General features: G+C 30.6%; 3 protein-coding genes across 8 annotated transcripts; 2 read left to right on the top strand and 1 right to left on the bottom strand.

Moving 5' to 3' along the window:
* Nucleotides 1–445: 445 nt before the first annotated feature.
* LOC115876620 (tyrosine-protein kinase Shark) lies at nt 446–4010 on the bottom strand. The gene is made up of 11 exons (XM_030892462.1): nt 3716–4010; nt 3512–3652; nt 3108–3460; nt 2801–3047; nt 2547–2749; nt 2352–2492; nt 2007–2262; nt 1664–1945; nt 1407–1545; nt 810–969; nt 446–743 (listed from the first exon to the last, which is right to left on the bottom strand). The coding sequence occupies exons 1-11, from the start codon at nt 3789–3791 to the stop codon at nt 546–548; spliced, it is 2196 nt and encodes a 731-aa protein (XP_030748322.1). The 5' UTR covers nt 3792–4010; the 3' UTR covers nt 446–545.
* Nucleotides 4011–4670: 660 nt separating this feature from the next.
* Nucleotides 4671–9510, top strand: LOC115876619 (arrestin domain-containing protein 4). 2 transcript variants are annotated; one of them, XM_030892461.1, is made up of 6 exons: nt 4671–4995; nt 5713–5829; nt 6299–6516; nt 7526–7640; nt 7695–7948; nt 9170–9510. In XM_030892461.1, exons 1-6 carry the CDS (start codon nt 4875–4877, stop codon nt 9338–9340), a joined length of 996 nt encoding a protein of 331 aa, XP_030748321.1. In that variant the 5' UTR covers nt 4671–4874; the 3' UTR covers nt 9341–9510. The 2 variants fall into 2 exon arrangements, with proteins under 2 accessions (XP_030748321.1, XP_030748320.1); XM_030892460.1 differs by having other exon boundaries at nt 4673–4995; nt 7511–7640.
* A 1673-nt stretch (nt 9511–11183) lies between these two features.
* On the top strand, nt 11184–14874 carry LOC115876618. 5 transcript variants are annotated; one of them, XM_030892459.1, is made up of 6 exons: nt 11184–11285; nt 11481–11766; nt 13469–13799; nt 13862–14180; nt 14342–14570; nt 14620–14874. In XM_030892459.1, the coding sequence occupies exons 2-6, from the start codon at nt 11724–11726 to the stop codon at nt 14745–14747; spliced, it is 1050 nt and encodes a 349-aa protein (XP_030748319.1). In that variant the 5' UTR covers nt 11184–11285; nt 11481–11723; the 3' UTR covers nt 14748–14874. The 5 variants fall into 5 exon arrangements, with proteins under 5 accessions (XP_030748319.1, XP_030748314.1, XP_030748316.1 ...); XM_030892454.1 differs by having other exon boundaries at nt 13466–13799; XM_030892456.1 differs by having other exon boundaries at nt 11192–11285; nt 11548–11766; nt 13466–13799.
* The last annotated feature ends 98 nt before the right edge of the window (nt 14875–14972 follow it).

Here is a 14972-nt window from a genome sequence, read left to right as displayed (position 1 = left end):
TTCTGTAATGAAATGGAAACAGTGAAAAATATCGCCATTAAACTTTATTTATTAATTACTAAATTATAAATTTCTTATAGTTATTTGGCGTAGCCCTGTTGTTGGAAAAATAGTATTTTTCTTACTAATTACACGGTTATTATTTAATGCACATCAATAAAAAACCTTGATTTTTGTATTGTTATAAAATCAAGCATCGGAAAAATGAGTTGTGGGTATATAGTACATTTACATAAAGAAATAAATAATGTTAGAAGCATGCCAAAAATATTAGTAATGCTATGATATCACTGACAATTTAAGAAATGTATTACTGCCGAGTATAAAAGTATTTTTAGAAAATAGACAACAAATTATTTTTAGATGTCTCTTCGTAGACTACCAATACACACCAACTAAAGATTAATTTCTGAATATGTTATAGGGATTAATAAAAACCAGGACATAAAATAAAAAAATATGCGTATATATTAAATTGTATTTATAATAAACCTCTTAATTATGTATATTTTATTGTGTACCACTTTATTAATATTGCGCATCGTTTACGCAAGTTCAGTTTCTGGTAACAATTCCTTAATATTCGTATACTCAGAACCAGAATTGAAAAATTCAACTAATTCACTAAAACTAGGCCTATCGTCTGAGTTCATCGCCCAACATTTCAGCATCATCTCAAAAATATTGTCTGGACATGCAGCGGGTTGCTCTAACCTTTGTCCATTATCAATTAATTTTATTGCCTAGAACAACAAAGTTATATGGAAACAGATTTAATGAGGTTTCTTTTTTTAATATCAAATAATTACCTCTGCCCCTTTTTTGTCACCGTAAGGTGCAGCACCGAAAGAGTACATCTCCCAAATCGTCACTCCGAAGCTCCATACGTCGCTTTTATTTGAAAATTGACCGTAATTATACGATTCTGGAGCGTACCATTTCAAAGGCCATTTCCCACCTCTAAGAGCTCTGTAAAAACATTTTTTTATATACACAGATGCCAAAAAAAAACGCAATGGAAATTTTTTTAGTAAAACTTAAAGCTTTAAATTTTTTATTTCTAGCCCTATTTTTATATTCTTTTTAGCAAACAGTATATAAATATATCAACTTCCGTACACAGTTAACTTTGGTATTTGACTAATTATACAGGGTTATTAGAAGGGTCGATTTTTACCGACAAACTTTCGATTAACCCTGTATAACAAGCCATATATTAAAGTTTATTAACATACAGTTTGCTAAAAAAGATCATGAAAATAGGACTAAAAATAAAAAATATAATACTTTTAAATTCGACGAAAAATTTTTCGGTTGCCTTTTTTTGCAACTTAGTGTACATATGTATATTAAAACGTAAATTCATAATATCTCCCTTCAGATATTCTGAATTATAAAGAGTTTACCTGTAGTATTCGTGGCCGGTTCCAAGGGCTCTGGATAATCCAAAGTCGCTTATTTTCGCCTGAAGTTTCGAAGCAAGCAAAATATTTCTTGCCGCCAAATCTCGATGGACAAACCTATTCTCTTCTAAATATTGCATACCTAAAATTGAAAAAAAAATTACAATAAAAGAACTATTAAGTAAACTTTCTTCAGTTAAAATAATTGATATGTTTTTCCTTAAATAATACAAAAAATTAATACACAGAAAAAATCCTACCGCAAGCAATTTGAGCAGCCCAAATCTTAAATTCATAATTTGGATTGATTTCAGTACTGTGAGTATCGATATACTGTAAAATCGATCCTAAAGGCACTAGTTCCTGTATCATTTGTAATGGTGGTCCAATACAAATCCCCAACAATTTGACGATACAATGGTGATTCAAATTAATCATCACCCTAGCCTCTGACAAAAATGCCTCCTCATTATCCAACTGTTCTTGTCTCAGAGTTTTTATGGCAACTTTTGTGTTTGAATTATCCGTGTTCAGTAAGGTTCCTATAGAATTATGACTGTTATTTATTAGTTTAAAATTTATATAGATAAGAGAATTACAAACCTTCAAAAACTGAAGCAAACTCGCCTTCCCCAATCAAGTTTCCCCTCGACAATCTACTAATGCAGATGTAGTATTTTTCTTTTTCTTTAGTGTTATTATTATTGTTATTGTTATTTGCTAAGCTCAAGTCGCTCTTAAAACTGATATTTTGGAAAATATCAGGACTAGATGTGGAGATATCTGTACTATTGATAGCGGATGGCAATTGCAATTTTGGTTTTGTTAAAGTTTGGTTTTTCCTTTTCAATGTAGAAAGCTACAAATAAGCAGCTATACAGTTATACATTCTTTATAATTTTCAAGTTAAAAATAGTTCATAATTTTTTTATTATTTGGAAAACTTACAGGTGGTACATGTGGTTTAGGAGATGGTGGAACTGGAGTTATTAATATTGTTGGTAAACCATCAGGCAATGACTTGTAGTAGTCAACAACATGCTCCAACGAATTCAAAAATGGACCATCATCAATAAACAGATATTGATCCTGTAAATATACAGAAATTAAGTTCAATATGTGTATTTTAAATTGTCATTCTACCTTTCTTCTTATTATATAATTCCATACTTTTTCTTCATGGAATAATGTCAACACGTCTTCATTATTTCTATCACTAAATCTCACCAAGAAAGTGCCACTTTGTGGGTTACTTTTTCTTATTATAGCTTCAGCTTCATGTCTACCTAACGTTCCGTGATAAAACTCGCCTCTACTAACTTTAGGCTCTGGAGACTTATAATTTTCTAAAATAAAAGTTAATAACTATTATTGCTTTTATTATTAAAGTATATTACCTAATAAAATAACACACTCTTCATGGTCGTGTTTTCTAGCAAGATCAATTGGTAAATTTCCATCCTTGGTTCTGGGATGTACAGGGGCATTTAAACTTAGTAATTCCTTTATCACTTCTTTGTGGCCTTTGCTAGCTGCCACATGCAATGGCACCTCACCACTATTTGTATTCCTAGCTTGAATATTTGCATTTCCCGATTCAATTAGCAATCTCACTGTTGCAGGAAAATTATATTCACAGGCATACTGTAAATATAGAAATATACCTCAATACAGAAAACTGGAGATTAAGAAAAATGTGCTTACATGCAAAGGCGTAAAGCCAGCAGCATCACGAAGATTGACATTAAATTCACGTTGAATAAAATGCCTTAAAATATCATTTTGTCCCTTTTTAGCAGCTAAGTGGGCAGCAGTTTCTCCGTTTTGGTTTTTGGCAAGAAATCCATGATAACCGTTTTTTAATAGAGCAGTAACTACAGTATAATCGCCCTGATCTGTAGCCCTATGTAATAAATTAGTGTGACCCTGCCTACGAGAGTCGTGTGGCGGTAAACTCCCTTTAATATACTCAGTTAAAACCAGGCCGTCATCGGATAAAGGATTTGTTTTGTAGTAGTTTATAAGATTTTCTAGACCATGTATTTTTACACATTCATCTAAAACATTTTTAAGTAAAACTACCTATTTATAAGTCTATCTCTACGTACCTATGGAAAAGAAGGCATCTTCTTGGTGCTTCCTTATCTGATAATTATTTACTTGCTCATTGTATAAAACTGAGAGGGCATAATCACAAGGAGAAGATATACTGCCTCGAACTAAGAAGAGTCCATTACATTGTCTGGAGTCTTGAAAAAGGATATTTTGGTTTATTCAAGCCTAGTACTATTCATTGTTCAAATTTTCCTTACCATTCAACAGTAGGTTTTCACCTTCTTCCCTACTTATTTTAGGGTGATACCAACAAATATCATCATAATTATTCATTCTTTATTATCATTATCGACTCTGAAGTTTTAATTATGCAGTATTATTAATTAAATTATATTTCAAACAAACAATAAAACAACAAAAAAACATCCAATAGGGGAATTTCTCTAACACAAAAACATTTCTTGACAGATATGGACAATCGACAATCTATCTGACAATTAGGAATTGACAGAAAATATAATTACCACTACGTTCCAAGATCACCAAGATGCGCTAATGGATTAATTATTTTTCTCAAATTATAAAGATATTTTTATAAAATATTTTTTTACCAATTATTATACCTGCTTAAATTGATGTTTTCAATTCGGAATAGAGTGGACAAAATATCAGAAGTGCATTTGCTAATAAACTTTCAAACGCAATCGATTCCCTGTTTTCTAAAATAGTTTGATCTTAAAAATAACTTAAGCTAATTTACTTATAATGTTCTATTTTAAGAACGAATATCTCATCATTTAAAAATACCATTAGAATCCTAAAATTTTTACGATAATTGGTTTTTATCGTCATCTTTATCGAAATATACTTAAGTAGAAGAAGGGTGTACATCTCGTGTTTTACTGGTTGCATTTAAGTTAAAAGGGGCGCCAACACTTAGTATTCAAATATTATTTTGCTAAATAAAGTTGATTAATTAATTTTGCAAAGATGGATTTGAGGTTCTGGATAATTCTTACTGATAACTAGACAGCTTTTCGCAATAGATTTACTAATATGTTATACTTCGTTTATATCTATTATTACTATAATAGGAGTGTATTAGGTTCATATACACATTCCTGCTATGTTTATAAAAGAAAATGCGATGTGCGCTTAAAATCGAAGATGTTGAAGCTAAAGATAGGTGTATGTTTTCTTCAGTAAACAATTTAACAAGCATCGTCTGTGTGTCAAACACACATACACACCTGCATAGGCCTTGGAATTCCCTCACCTTCGCAGCTCTGAAGCAAGTCGCTGCGGCGATCAATCTCTTCAAGTAGGTAGGCTAGGTATGGTATCGTGGGTTAGTATGGTGAAATTAATGGCGATCGGCGTTGTTTTCATGAAAAAGTGTGTGATACTAGCGACAAAATGCCAAGGAAACTACTAAAATTCCTGATTTTGTTCGACAACACCTCCCTGCTCTATTTTCCCGGTCAGTTCCTGAGTGGTAGAGTCCTTATTGAGTTGCAGGACAACACAGCTGCCTTGGGTGAGATATTTTTCAGTAATTTATGTTCAAACTAAAGGCAACAATAACGTTCAAATTGATTAGGAATTGGTTGCGTGTTTTATGCTAAACAAACAAGCATTTAAATGGTTTTTTGTACTAATTAAATAAACAAGTTATGGAAAATTAATCTAATTAAACAACTTTTATTAGTTAGACGCGGATGTATAAGATTTTATTATTTTTTTTTAAAAGAAATGACAAAAATTATTTAAAATGTTTATACCGAATACTGAGATTCCTTTTTCTATTTACAAATACTACAGTTAACACCTTTTTGCAAATATAATCTCTCTTGTTCTCGAAATGGGCATACTACACCGCCTAAAGCAAGGATATCGCTTAATGAGTAGGCATACCAAATATGTAAATTGCCATTACCGATCACAGTATTCATTAAGGATTCACAAATATATTTTAATTTATCTACAAAAATATTAAGTGTATACAAATATAAAGAGAAACTTAAAATTAATTAACATATGAGTTAAAATAGAAATGTTTTTAACTATATGAGCTGCAAGACTTTTTATCCAACAATTATTGTAATATTTCAGTTTTTATTTTAATGTATCTATGGTTCTTCTATCAACAACCAAATATATTATCTCAAGGTTTTCTAACTAATTACCTAATTTAATTGAAGTTTTTGATGCTACATTCCGTTTGAAGGATATATAATGCCAGTGTCTTTTTTAGGACTACACTTTCACGTTGTGGGAGAAGGTGTCGTACGTGTTCAAACCCCTCGACAAGAAAGGGTGTACGACAAAGAAAATTACATCGACTTTCGAATGAGGTTACTGGGAGAACCAGGTATAAATTATATACAGGGTGGTCCGAATTGGAATCGGGAAACTTCGGGAATATATTCTGCAGATCGAGAGATTTTTTGCCTAAAAAACTGCGTAAATGTTTTTTTTTCCGCAGTAGTGTGTAACACAGATACTGTTCAAAACTGTTCAGGAACTGTTCAAAACAGTTAAAAAAGGAGTTGTAGGAGTCACACTAAATTTCCTCCAAATATTGACGTTAGTTCAGAAATTATTTAAAAAAAAACGAAATAAAAGTGAAACTTCTACATCCTATATCGGAGCGAACCATTTTAGGATATACATTTACACGAAGTTTTTTACTTATTTTTAGCTGCAGAATATATATTGCTAAAGTTTCCAGAATACAGTTGGGACAACTTCGTAAGTGTCCTGATCTTAAAAAGAAGTAAAAAAGCTTGAAACCCAGATAGTTTTCTTAAAAACTTCATTTACAAATATTGAATTTTTAGGACAAGGGCCATCAATATTATCTCCGGGCATCCACAGTTTTCCTTTTAAGTTAGGATTACCATCTGGTTTGCCATCTACGTTTTTAGGAAAACATGGTTGGGTACAATATTATTGTAAGACGGCATTGCGTGAACCCAACGGTCTCACACATAAAAATCAACAAGTTTTTATTGTTATGAATCCAATAGACTTAAACTTAGAGCCAGGTATTTTTAGGGTAAGGAACTTTAACTTGCTCTATTTACAGTAGGGTTTCCATACAAGTTCTTGGAAATTGCGGACAAGTGAGTTCTGAAATCTGGAATAATGAATTTATTTGAACGGGAGAATACCTGACAGTGAGAGTTGTTTTTTGTCATTTTGATTCACAGGCAAATTGTATTTTAAGTCATTGTTTGGATGTCGTCTGACGATATTCTTCTCTTTCTCATTGGACAGACAGACGGAGAGACTTTACTTAAATGGGGAAATTAAAGGGCAATTCAATTGGCTCTTTTGCCTTCGTGAGCAGTACTAATATTTGTACTGCATACGTTACAAATGACTTCAAAATGTTATTATCTATTTTAGTAAAAGAGAAAACTTGGAGCATTTCATTAGTCATTACAGATTTTCGTTTTGGCATTGTTAAATGCTTAATTTTATTGGTAATATTAAATATTAGATATTATAAACCGATACTTCTGAACCAATTTACCGGTTGAGTCAGGAAAGATTTCGACAGATGCTATTCAAAATATGACATGAAATAGGTACAATTTATTTGTGAATTAAAATGACAGTCACAACTGTCACTGCAATGGATAGTTGGACGACCTTCATATGAGCACGTATTCATAACAAAATAAAGACAAAAGAGCGTACAATTCACATCCTCGTGTGCCTTCAAGAAAAAAAATTACGAAATATAGATTACGTGACACCCTAACGATTAAAAATTCAACAAAATTAATTTTCGGACATTTTTTAAATTTTTGCGGTACCACCCTGGACACCATAAAAACCTGGACATATGCCGGTAAATCCGAACGTATGGAAACCCTATTTTTACACGAAATAAAGTAATTTTTCAAAACATATAGAAATAGGTTTAATAAATGTTTCTGGACCTTTCCCTCACTCTGTATAGCCTATTTTCTTCACACTTCTGCTCGACCTTTTGCACACATTTCCTCTGACCTGTCTTTTCTGTTGTTTCTGATCTAATTTAGAACATTTCGGGACAGGAATCATTCAAATGCGAAGTAGAGCACAAGTTTGGAGTTTCTTGCGTAGGATCTGGAGCGGTGGTATGCAAAGTGACTCTGGACAGGGGTGGATACGTCCCTGGTGAAAGTATAGGTAAGATTTATATGCAATATGAATTCACAAATAAGATTATTTAACCCTTTGAAGGTGTTTCTGCAAGCGTGTTAAACAGGAGTAGAGTAACTATCAAAAGTACAAAAGCCGCTTTAACTGAAACCATTACATATATGGCTAGGGGCAAAATAGTGCAAGTAGACAAGAGAGAATTGACTGTGTTAACTAAAGGGAAAATCAGGCCAGGAGAAAAAGACGAGTGGGTCAATGAACAACTGTACATTCCTCCATTACCCCCAACAAATTTAAAAGGGTGCCATTTAATTAGAATTAATTATGACGTGTTTGTAAGTAATATTTTTCTAGAAGCAAAGTTTATATTGTCATATAATAATATATAAACATAGAAAATGTAATGCAAATTTTGAACTGTCCAAATAAAAAAACGGCTTGTCCAAAATTGTTCATATTTGACATGTACATGACGTATTCATACGCAGACCTTTAATAAACCTATTTATGACTTTGTAAAAATCAACACTGGAGCTAATATTTGGACAGTTCAAAATTTGCATGGGATTTTCCATGATTCCAACGCCGATAAACCACCCAACCACCCGGTATACAAGGGTTGAAAAAAATCACAAAATCACAGCACCGAAGGTATGGAAAGGTTTATATATGCTAAAAGTACATAATTTGCCTGCAAATATAATAGAATTGTTATAATTTTATCACTAAGGTTACTATTTATTTGAGTACCTTGAAAAAGTCTAAGAAATAGCTAAAAATTTGCCACTTTTTCCATGCTTATAGTTGTGAAAATGACTGAGTTTGGTCAAGTCACCGATATTGTTAAAACTACCTACTGTTATTTACTAACTGGAAGGCGCAGAATATATACTATTCTATTCATACACATACTGTTTTAGACATAGGCAATGTTTTAGCTATAATCAAAAATCGTTAAAAAACAAGGGTTAAAAATATTGATTTTCTGTCTAAATCACAGCCATTCGAGGCATTTAAGCCAGGTTTATATAAAATACAAAAAAAATCCTACAAATTTTAATAATTTTATCACTATTTCCCCGAACGCCTCGAAAATTAGTAAAAACAATCATGAAAATTATCGATTTGGGTCAAGATTATGACGTGAAACATGAACCTACTGTAATTAACTAATTAAAAGGCATAAAATAAGGAAACATAGGCCTTATTTGCTTTACAACTACGGTAATAAATGATAAGAAAATTTAAACCTTTAAAAAATCGTTCAGAAAGAAGGAGCCGAAAATTGATTTGTTTTCACAAAATCACAGCATCTAAACTTTTAAAATTTTATGTATTCTAAAAGTACATACAATTTCCTACAAATGCTGAATTTTTAAAAGAATTATCACGGCGTTACTATTTTTCTACGAGCATTAAAAGTTGACTTGAATTCTTTCGTAGAATTACGATTTCACTGTTCCTATTATTTCAGTGTGCATTAAATGCAGTTCCAGCGAACTGCATTTAATGCACTTTTTACATTACAAAATAATCTAATATGTATTTGCTTTCAGTTCATAGTAGAACCAAGTGGATTGCAAAAAGAAGTCAAGTTACAATTACCGATTTTAATGGCCACATATCCTCTTAGAGCAGGTGATGATGAAAACAGCATGAAAGCTGGCACGCATTATCCTTCTACATTACCAATTTTCCGGCCATGGTTAGAAGAAAAACCTTTATAATATCGTACTGTGATTGAAAAAACAGACAGCTTAATTACTAACTCGACATTCTTAATTTATTGTAATAAATCCGTACTAGAGATACTTTTTATATGCGACTGTAATATAGTTATCAGTTTATTAAAATGTTTAACCTGTTATATTTTGAAATAAAAAAAATATATTTCCTATTCCCTTTATTTCTTCATACTGGTAAAATGTGTAACAAAAAGTATTCTTGGTTGCAATGTTGTAAATATGTATTTTTCTTAGGGCTAAACATTATGATCAGTAGGGTGCACCAAAAAAAAATATATTTTTTTTTTATTTCTTTTTGGTCACAGAGAAAATATCCTTCACGATGACGAAAAAAATGCGGGTAAAGTTTGACCTGTTATATTAATATTAAGAGGGGTCTCATCGTGATTTCCTATTTCCCATTTAAATAAAGTAAAGTAAAGTAAAGTAAATTATAATAATACGGGAACATTTTATTATTTACGATTATTTGTATTTCGTAAACAATTTCAAAGTTTTATCAAAGAACACTTTGTTTAGGAGCCATTATTTCGTGATAAAATATAAAAAATTTTGAAAGTTATCATATACGATTTGAAGTTGAAATTTAACCTTGAATAACTTTTAAATGAGTCGATTAAATGAAAAATCATATCAGACATTTTTTGAAGACCGTTCAATTTCCTACAAGAATATGTACTGATTTATACAATACGCTGATTTGTTAGAACGTAATAAAATTAAAAAGAAAATTGTTTTCCTTCTCAAAATTCTAAATAAAAAATCACGACGAGACAGATACCTCTTAATCTCTTAATATTAATATTAAGAGGTTTAATTTGCCAGATTTTATCATCGTGAACGACATTTTCACGGTAACTAAAAAGAAAAAAAATATGTTTTTTTTTGGGTGCATCCTAATGATCAGTCTAACTATTGTTTAGTTCTTTTTGTAGGTAATTGAAGCTGAAAATTTAGACATATAACTCATGTACAGTATGTCCCAGATTGTCTTTACAAGAGGAAAAACTTTTTTATTATTGACATTTTGGAAAAAAAATGCATTCCTGATTAAAATTTTTGCTTGTTCTAAAATGAATTTGTTCCTAAAAGTTGAAGTCCTAAAAATTAAAATGCGTTTCTATGGCAACATAACTTCGTTTTCATTCTTTGATATATTGTTAATCATAGAATTTTAATTAACGTAATGTTTTTTGTTGTTTTAAAATGTTAACGAAGCACAAAATTTATTTAGTGCAATGCTAATAAGGAAGGGGTTATGATAGTTATAGGAAAATATTATACTTTAACAACAGCAAAGAATATGACATCAATCAAAATTAATAATAACCATCTATCAAAGAATGAAATCGTTTTTGAAAAAGAATTTTCTCTAAAACGGTATGGAAATTTGGGAAAGTATAAACGGGATTAAACCATTTTAGAAACAGCAAAAATTTTAATCAAGAATGCATTTTTCTCAAAATGTCAATAATAAAAAGTTTTTCCTCTTGTAAAGACCATCCGGGGACATACTGTATATTACATAACCTGCAAATAAACTATATTATTATCAATAAAAATTTAAATTTAATGCACTGAAATATTCGTATTAATTATTTATAAACTATTAAAGGCTATGAAAATAAATTTAAGAAAATTACTTATTCGAATAATTAGTATGTAATTATATTTAAATGACCGAAAGAGTATCAATTTTTGTAATTAAATATTATATTAAGAGGCGCACCTTTATTCTGGCGGATTCCCTGCAGGAATCTGGTTTTTCCTCTTTAAATTACGCGACTTAATTAAGAATTTTAATTGTTTATTTAGCCATGACTTAAACAATTGATATTTTGTTTTTGTGGCAAACCGCAAAACTGTATCAGCGTACCTATCAACGCTTCGCAACAAACCTTGTGATTTTTGTTTTATTTTTAGTCAGGTAAATTTAACTTTATACTTTTGCACTTTTAAGAAGCCTCTTTATGTTGTATATTATATTATAATTAAGTTATTAATACCGTATTAAAGACATTTTGTTCTTTTTTCAAGAAGGTATATATATATATATATATATATATATATATATATATATATATATATATATATATATATATTTTTTTTTTTTTTTTGCAAGGTGGTTAATCTTTATGTGTAAATTGTTTTTCAAAACGTGAAATATATTGAATGAAGAATTCTTTAAGGCTGGATAGTAATATAATTCTTGGCGGTTGCCCTTAATTGGATAAAAAATTGTGTAAGGTTGGCGACCCCTTCCATAGTGTGTTTTACCGTTAATATCGGATGCACCATAACGAAGGCCTCCTTGTCTGTGTAACAATATAATCGTAGTTTGTGCCCACACCAGCAATCAACATCAATGAGTAGTGCTAAAGCCATAACCAACGAATTGTCAGATTTAGGTAAGTTGCACGAAATAACGTTGTTAAAAGAAAAATTAAGAAATAAACAAATTAAACTAAACCAGAATCCTCAGACATATGTATGTATAAAAAATTAGAATAATTATAATCGATGATTAAAGCTGTTTTTATGATTTTTTGTATAAATATCAGTGATTAATTGCTATATTAAAACATATTATTTATTATATATTAAACAGTTTTAAAGAAGTTTAAAACAGCTATACATATGTATATAACAGTTTAATTAAAACAATATTTTGTAAATAGCAAAAATTTATAATTAACAGAATATTTTTCTGTTAGTTATTACTTGGTGAATTTATTTTAATGTATTAGTGTTAATGTTAAATATTAAAAATGTTTAAAACATTAATTAAATGCGACCAGTTATAGGGAGCTATTATTTAACAAAAAAGTAATAGAAAATTAATTAATTTTTAATTATACATAGTTGCCGAATCAACTACAAGGATACATTTTTGTTTGATGTGGAAAGCATAATTAAAAAATAATTTAAAGAAAACACTAACATTTTAAAAATAAATTACAAAGTTTACGGTATTATTGATTAAAATTGTATAATAGTAGGGGAGTCCAAGATGCTAAATGTAGACTTACACGAGCGTCGCGCGTCGTGCGGACTTATTTTATTGTGATGATGATTTACTTCAAAATAAAAAATCCAGGTTGACCAGTGACGTTTTTTTGCAACTTTGTGACTCCCATTTCCTTAAGTCACGCTGAAATCGTCGTATTATTTAAACGCGCACTTTTCTGCATATAATTAGCTCACCTTGCCTTAATCTGACACCCTCGAGTTTTCTAATGATACTTTCTTTTACTACTCTGATTACTGCCTTATATGCACGACTCTGTATAAAAGATTCATGCATGGCGAGGATACTTAACAGGGTGCAATGTTATTCTGCCTCGCTCGAGTAAATCCACAAATTCAAGCTTGTGCTCCCCTACTATAGGTAAGTAGCCAAGCTATTCTATATGCGAAACGTATATCAAAGAAATTTTGAGTCAGAATTATTCAGCTACTTAATATGGACAACCTTTACTTCCTTCCTTATATTAAATATTATATTGGTAGACTTGAGTTGACATTCTTCGAGTTGATACATCCTCTATTTTTTGAATATTTTATATACTGGGCGGTCCGAATTGTATTCGGGAAACTTCGGCATCATATTTTATAGATAAAAATAAGTAAAAACGTTTTTATAAATTTATGTCCTAAACTGCTTCGTTTCGGAGATGCATGGTATAGAAGTTTCATTATTATATCGGTTTTTACCAAATAATGTAGGAACTATAATCGATATTGGGATAAAAATTGATATCTGGGTGTTTTTTGACATGAGGAATTTGATTTCGATGTCAATAATATGACTCCTGCTTGTAGGGAGCGCCATCTACATGTGTTTTAACTCATTTAAAGATTAATAACTTTTTGTTCGTACCTGTATAAACCTACTGAGTAAAAAAAAGAAATATATAAAGATATTTAGAATAGAAATAGTTAATACATGTAATTATTGACAAAAAATAATCGAAATAAAAATGAAACTTCTACACTCTGTATCGATTTTTTTATCTATTTTTATCTGCAAAATATATGCTACCGAAGACTCCCGATTACAGTTCGGACCACCCTATATATATTTTCAAACTAAAGAATTTTTTTTAGCAGATCTTGACAGTAACTTAACAAAAAAATGGAAGAAATTATGCCAGCGATGTTCATCATTGAGAAGCTACGCCACGCTAGATACTTCTAAATATGCCTTTACGACATCGTCTTTAAGATTTCCAAGCAGCACGAAGAAAGTACAGGATGCTCTGAAAGTAAAACTTAACCAGATGAACCTAGGATTTAAAAAAAGAAAAACACTCTCTGTCCAAGAGTTATTTCATCAGCAGGAAAATTATGCACCTGCTACAAGTGAATTTCGACATTACGGACACACTGCACCGTCCAGAAATATCCACGGAGTAAAACCAGGATCCTCTTTTAACCTCAGGTGAAATTTAGATCAAAAATTTCGGTTAGTTCAATAGAAAACAAGATTATTATATTTTTTAGCGTCGATAATGTAGGTCGCGTTCATTGCTATGAACCACCACCTGACTACGATGTAGATCTGACGAATCCACAAGCAAAAAGATGGTCTTTGGCTTCTAACGACATAAAGAACAGAAATCATTATGTCTATAGCATGCAGGAAAGCTTCAATTATAATCGAAACTACACTTTAAAGATACCAAAGTCTAAAACGTTAAATCATTATCATATAGACCAAATAAAGAGTCACTTTCACGACAGGATGAAGGATGGATACGAACATTCGTTGAAGACTCATTGTTCTCGAAGATCCTACGCTGGTATAGATTCTATAAAAGAGGTAGGAAGTTTCTAATGAACTCTGATTTCTATAAATAATATCTATACCTTTGTGGCCGGTTCAATTCTTGAAAAGACTTTTGTGTTTTTGGTCACTAGAAGAAACCACAAAATAAAAAAAAAATCATGATATGATTTCTATGTCACACTATTTTTTTGCAGAATACTTTAGATGAATTACCAGAAATTAATGTAAAAGACAGATATTCTTTTCCTAAAGCTAGGAGTACGTTCACTATTAAAAAAATATGTTTCCAAAAAGGTTCGCAATACAAACCGCTGGGTTTCAGCATTGTGGGTGGAAGAGATTCTCCGAAAGGAAATATCGGGATTTACGTAAAAACAATTTTTATTAATGGACAAGCAGCAGAAAGCAATAGTTTGAAAGAAGGTTTGTTCTATGGTAATGTACTTGTTTGTTATTCAGAATTATTTTTCAGGCGATGAAATACTGGCTGTCAATAATATTCTTTTGCATGGTGTTGCACATAAAGAGGCAGTGAATATTTTTAAAAATATAAGGTCCGGCACTGTGTTACTACATATAGGGAGAAGAATAATAAACTGATATAAAATAGAAGTAAAATCATGTCTAAGAAATTGACTTAATATACCAAATTACTACCAAAGTATTACTATAAGAATAAGTAATTTTTGTAAAATTTTATATGATTAAATATTAAGTTATTACCTGATTTTTATATTTCCTATTAAAATAACTAATATTTCTGCAAACAGGGTGGTCCGAATTATAAACTTTGTCAACATATTCTACAGATAAGAATAAGTAAAA

Source organism: Sitophilus oryzae, unplaced genomic scaffold (genome assembly GCF_002938485.1).
Source record: "Sitophilus oryzae breed Bouriz unplaced genomic scaffold, Soryzae_2.0 scaffold_1440_pilon_pilon, whole genome shotgun sequence".
In the NCBI taxonomy this organism is placed as follows: domain Eukaryota; kingdom Metazoa; phylum Arthropoda; class Insecta; order Coleoptera; family Curculionidae; genus Sitophilus; species Sitophilus oryzae.
The sequence above is the reverse complement of the archived record's forward strand: the minus strand, read 5'-3'. Positions and strand labels throughout refer to the sequence as shown.

Bases quoted from the DNA above. Each gene is read 5' to 3' on its own strand.
- LOC115876619 (XM_030892460.1), top strand. From the start codon at position 4,875: ATGCCAAGGAAACTACTAAAATTCCTGATTTTGTTCGACAACACCTCC. The intron at 7,641-7,694 runs GTAAGATTTATA...AACCCTTTGAAG, and splicing joins CGTCCCTGGTGAAAGTATAG to GTGTTTCTGCAAGCGTGTTA. The intron at 7,949-9,169 runs GTAAGTAATATT...ATTTGCTTTCAG, and splicing joins GAATTAATTATGACGTGTTT to TTCATAGTAGAACCAAGTGG.
- LOC115876618 (XM_030892454.1), top strand. From the start codon at position 11,724: ATGAGTAGTGCTAAAGCCATAACCAACGAATTGTCAGATTTAG. The intron at 11,767-13,465 runs GTAAGTTGCACG...AATTTTTTTTAG, and splicing joins CAACGAATTGTCAGATTTAG to CAGATCTTGACAGTAACTTA. The intron at 14,181-14,341 runs GTAGGAAGTTTC...ATTTTTTTGCAG, and splicing joins GTATAGATTCTATAAAAGAG to AATACTTTAGATGAATTACC.
- LOC115876620 (XM_030892462.1), bottom strand. From the start codon at position 3,791: ATGAATAATTATGATGATATTTGTTGGTATCACCCTAAAATAAGTAGG. The intron at 3,048-3,107 runs GTAAGCACATTT...CTATATTTACAG, and splicing joins CTGGCTTTACGCCTTTGCAT to TATGCCTGTGAATATAATTT. The intron at 744-809 runs GTAATTATTTGA...TTGTTGTTCTAG, and splicing joins GTGACAAAAAAGGGGCAGAG to GCAATAAAATTAATTGATAA.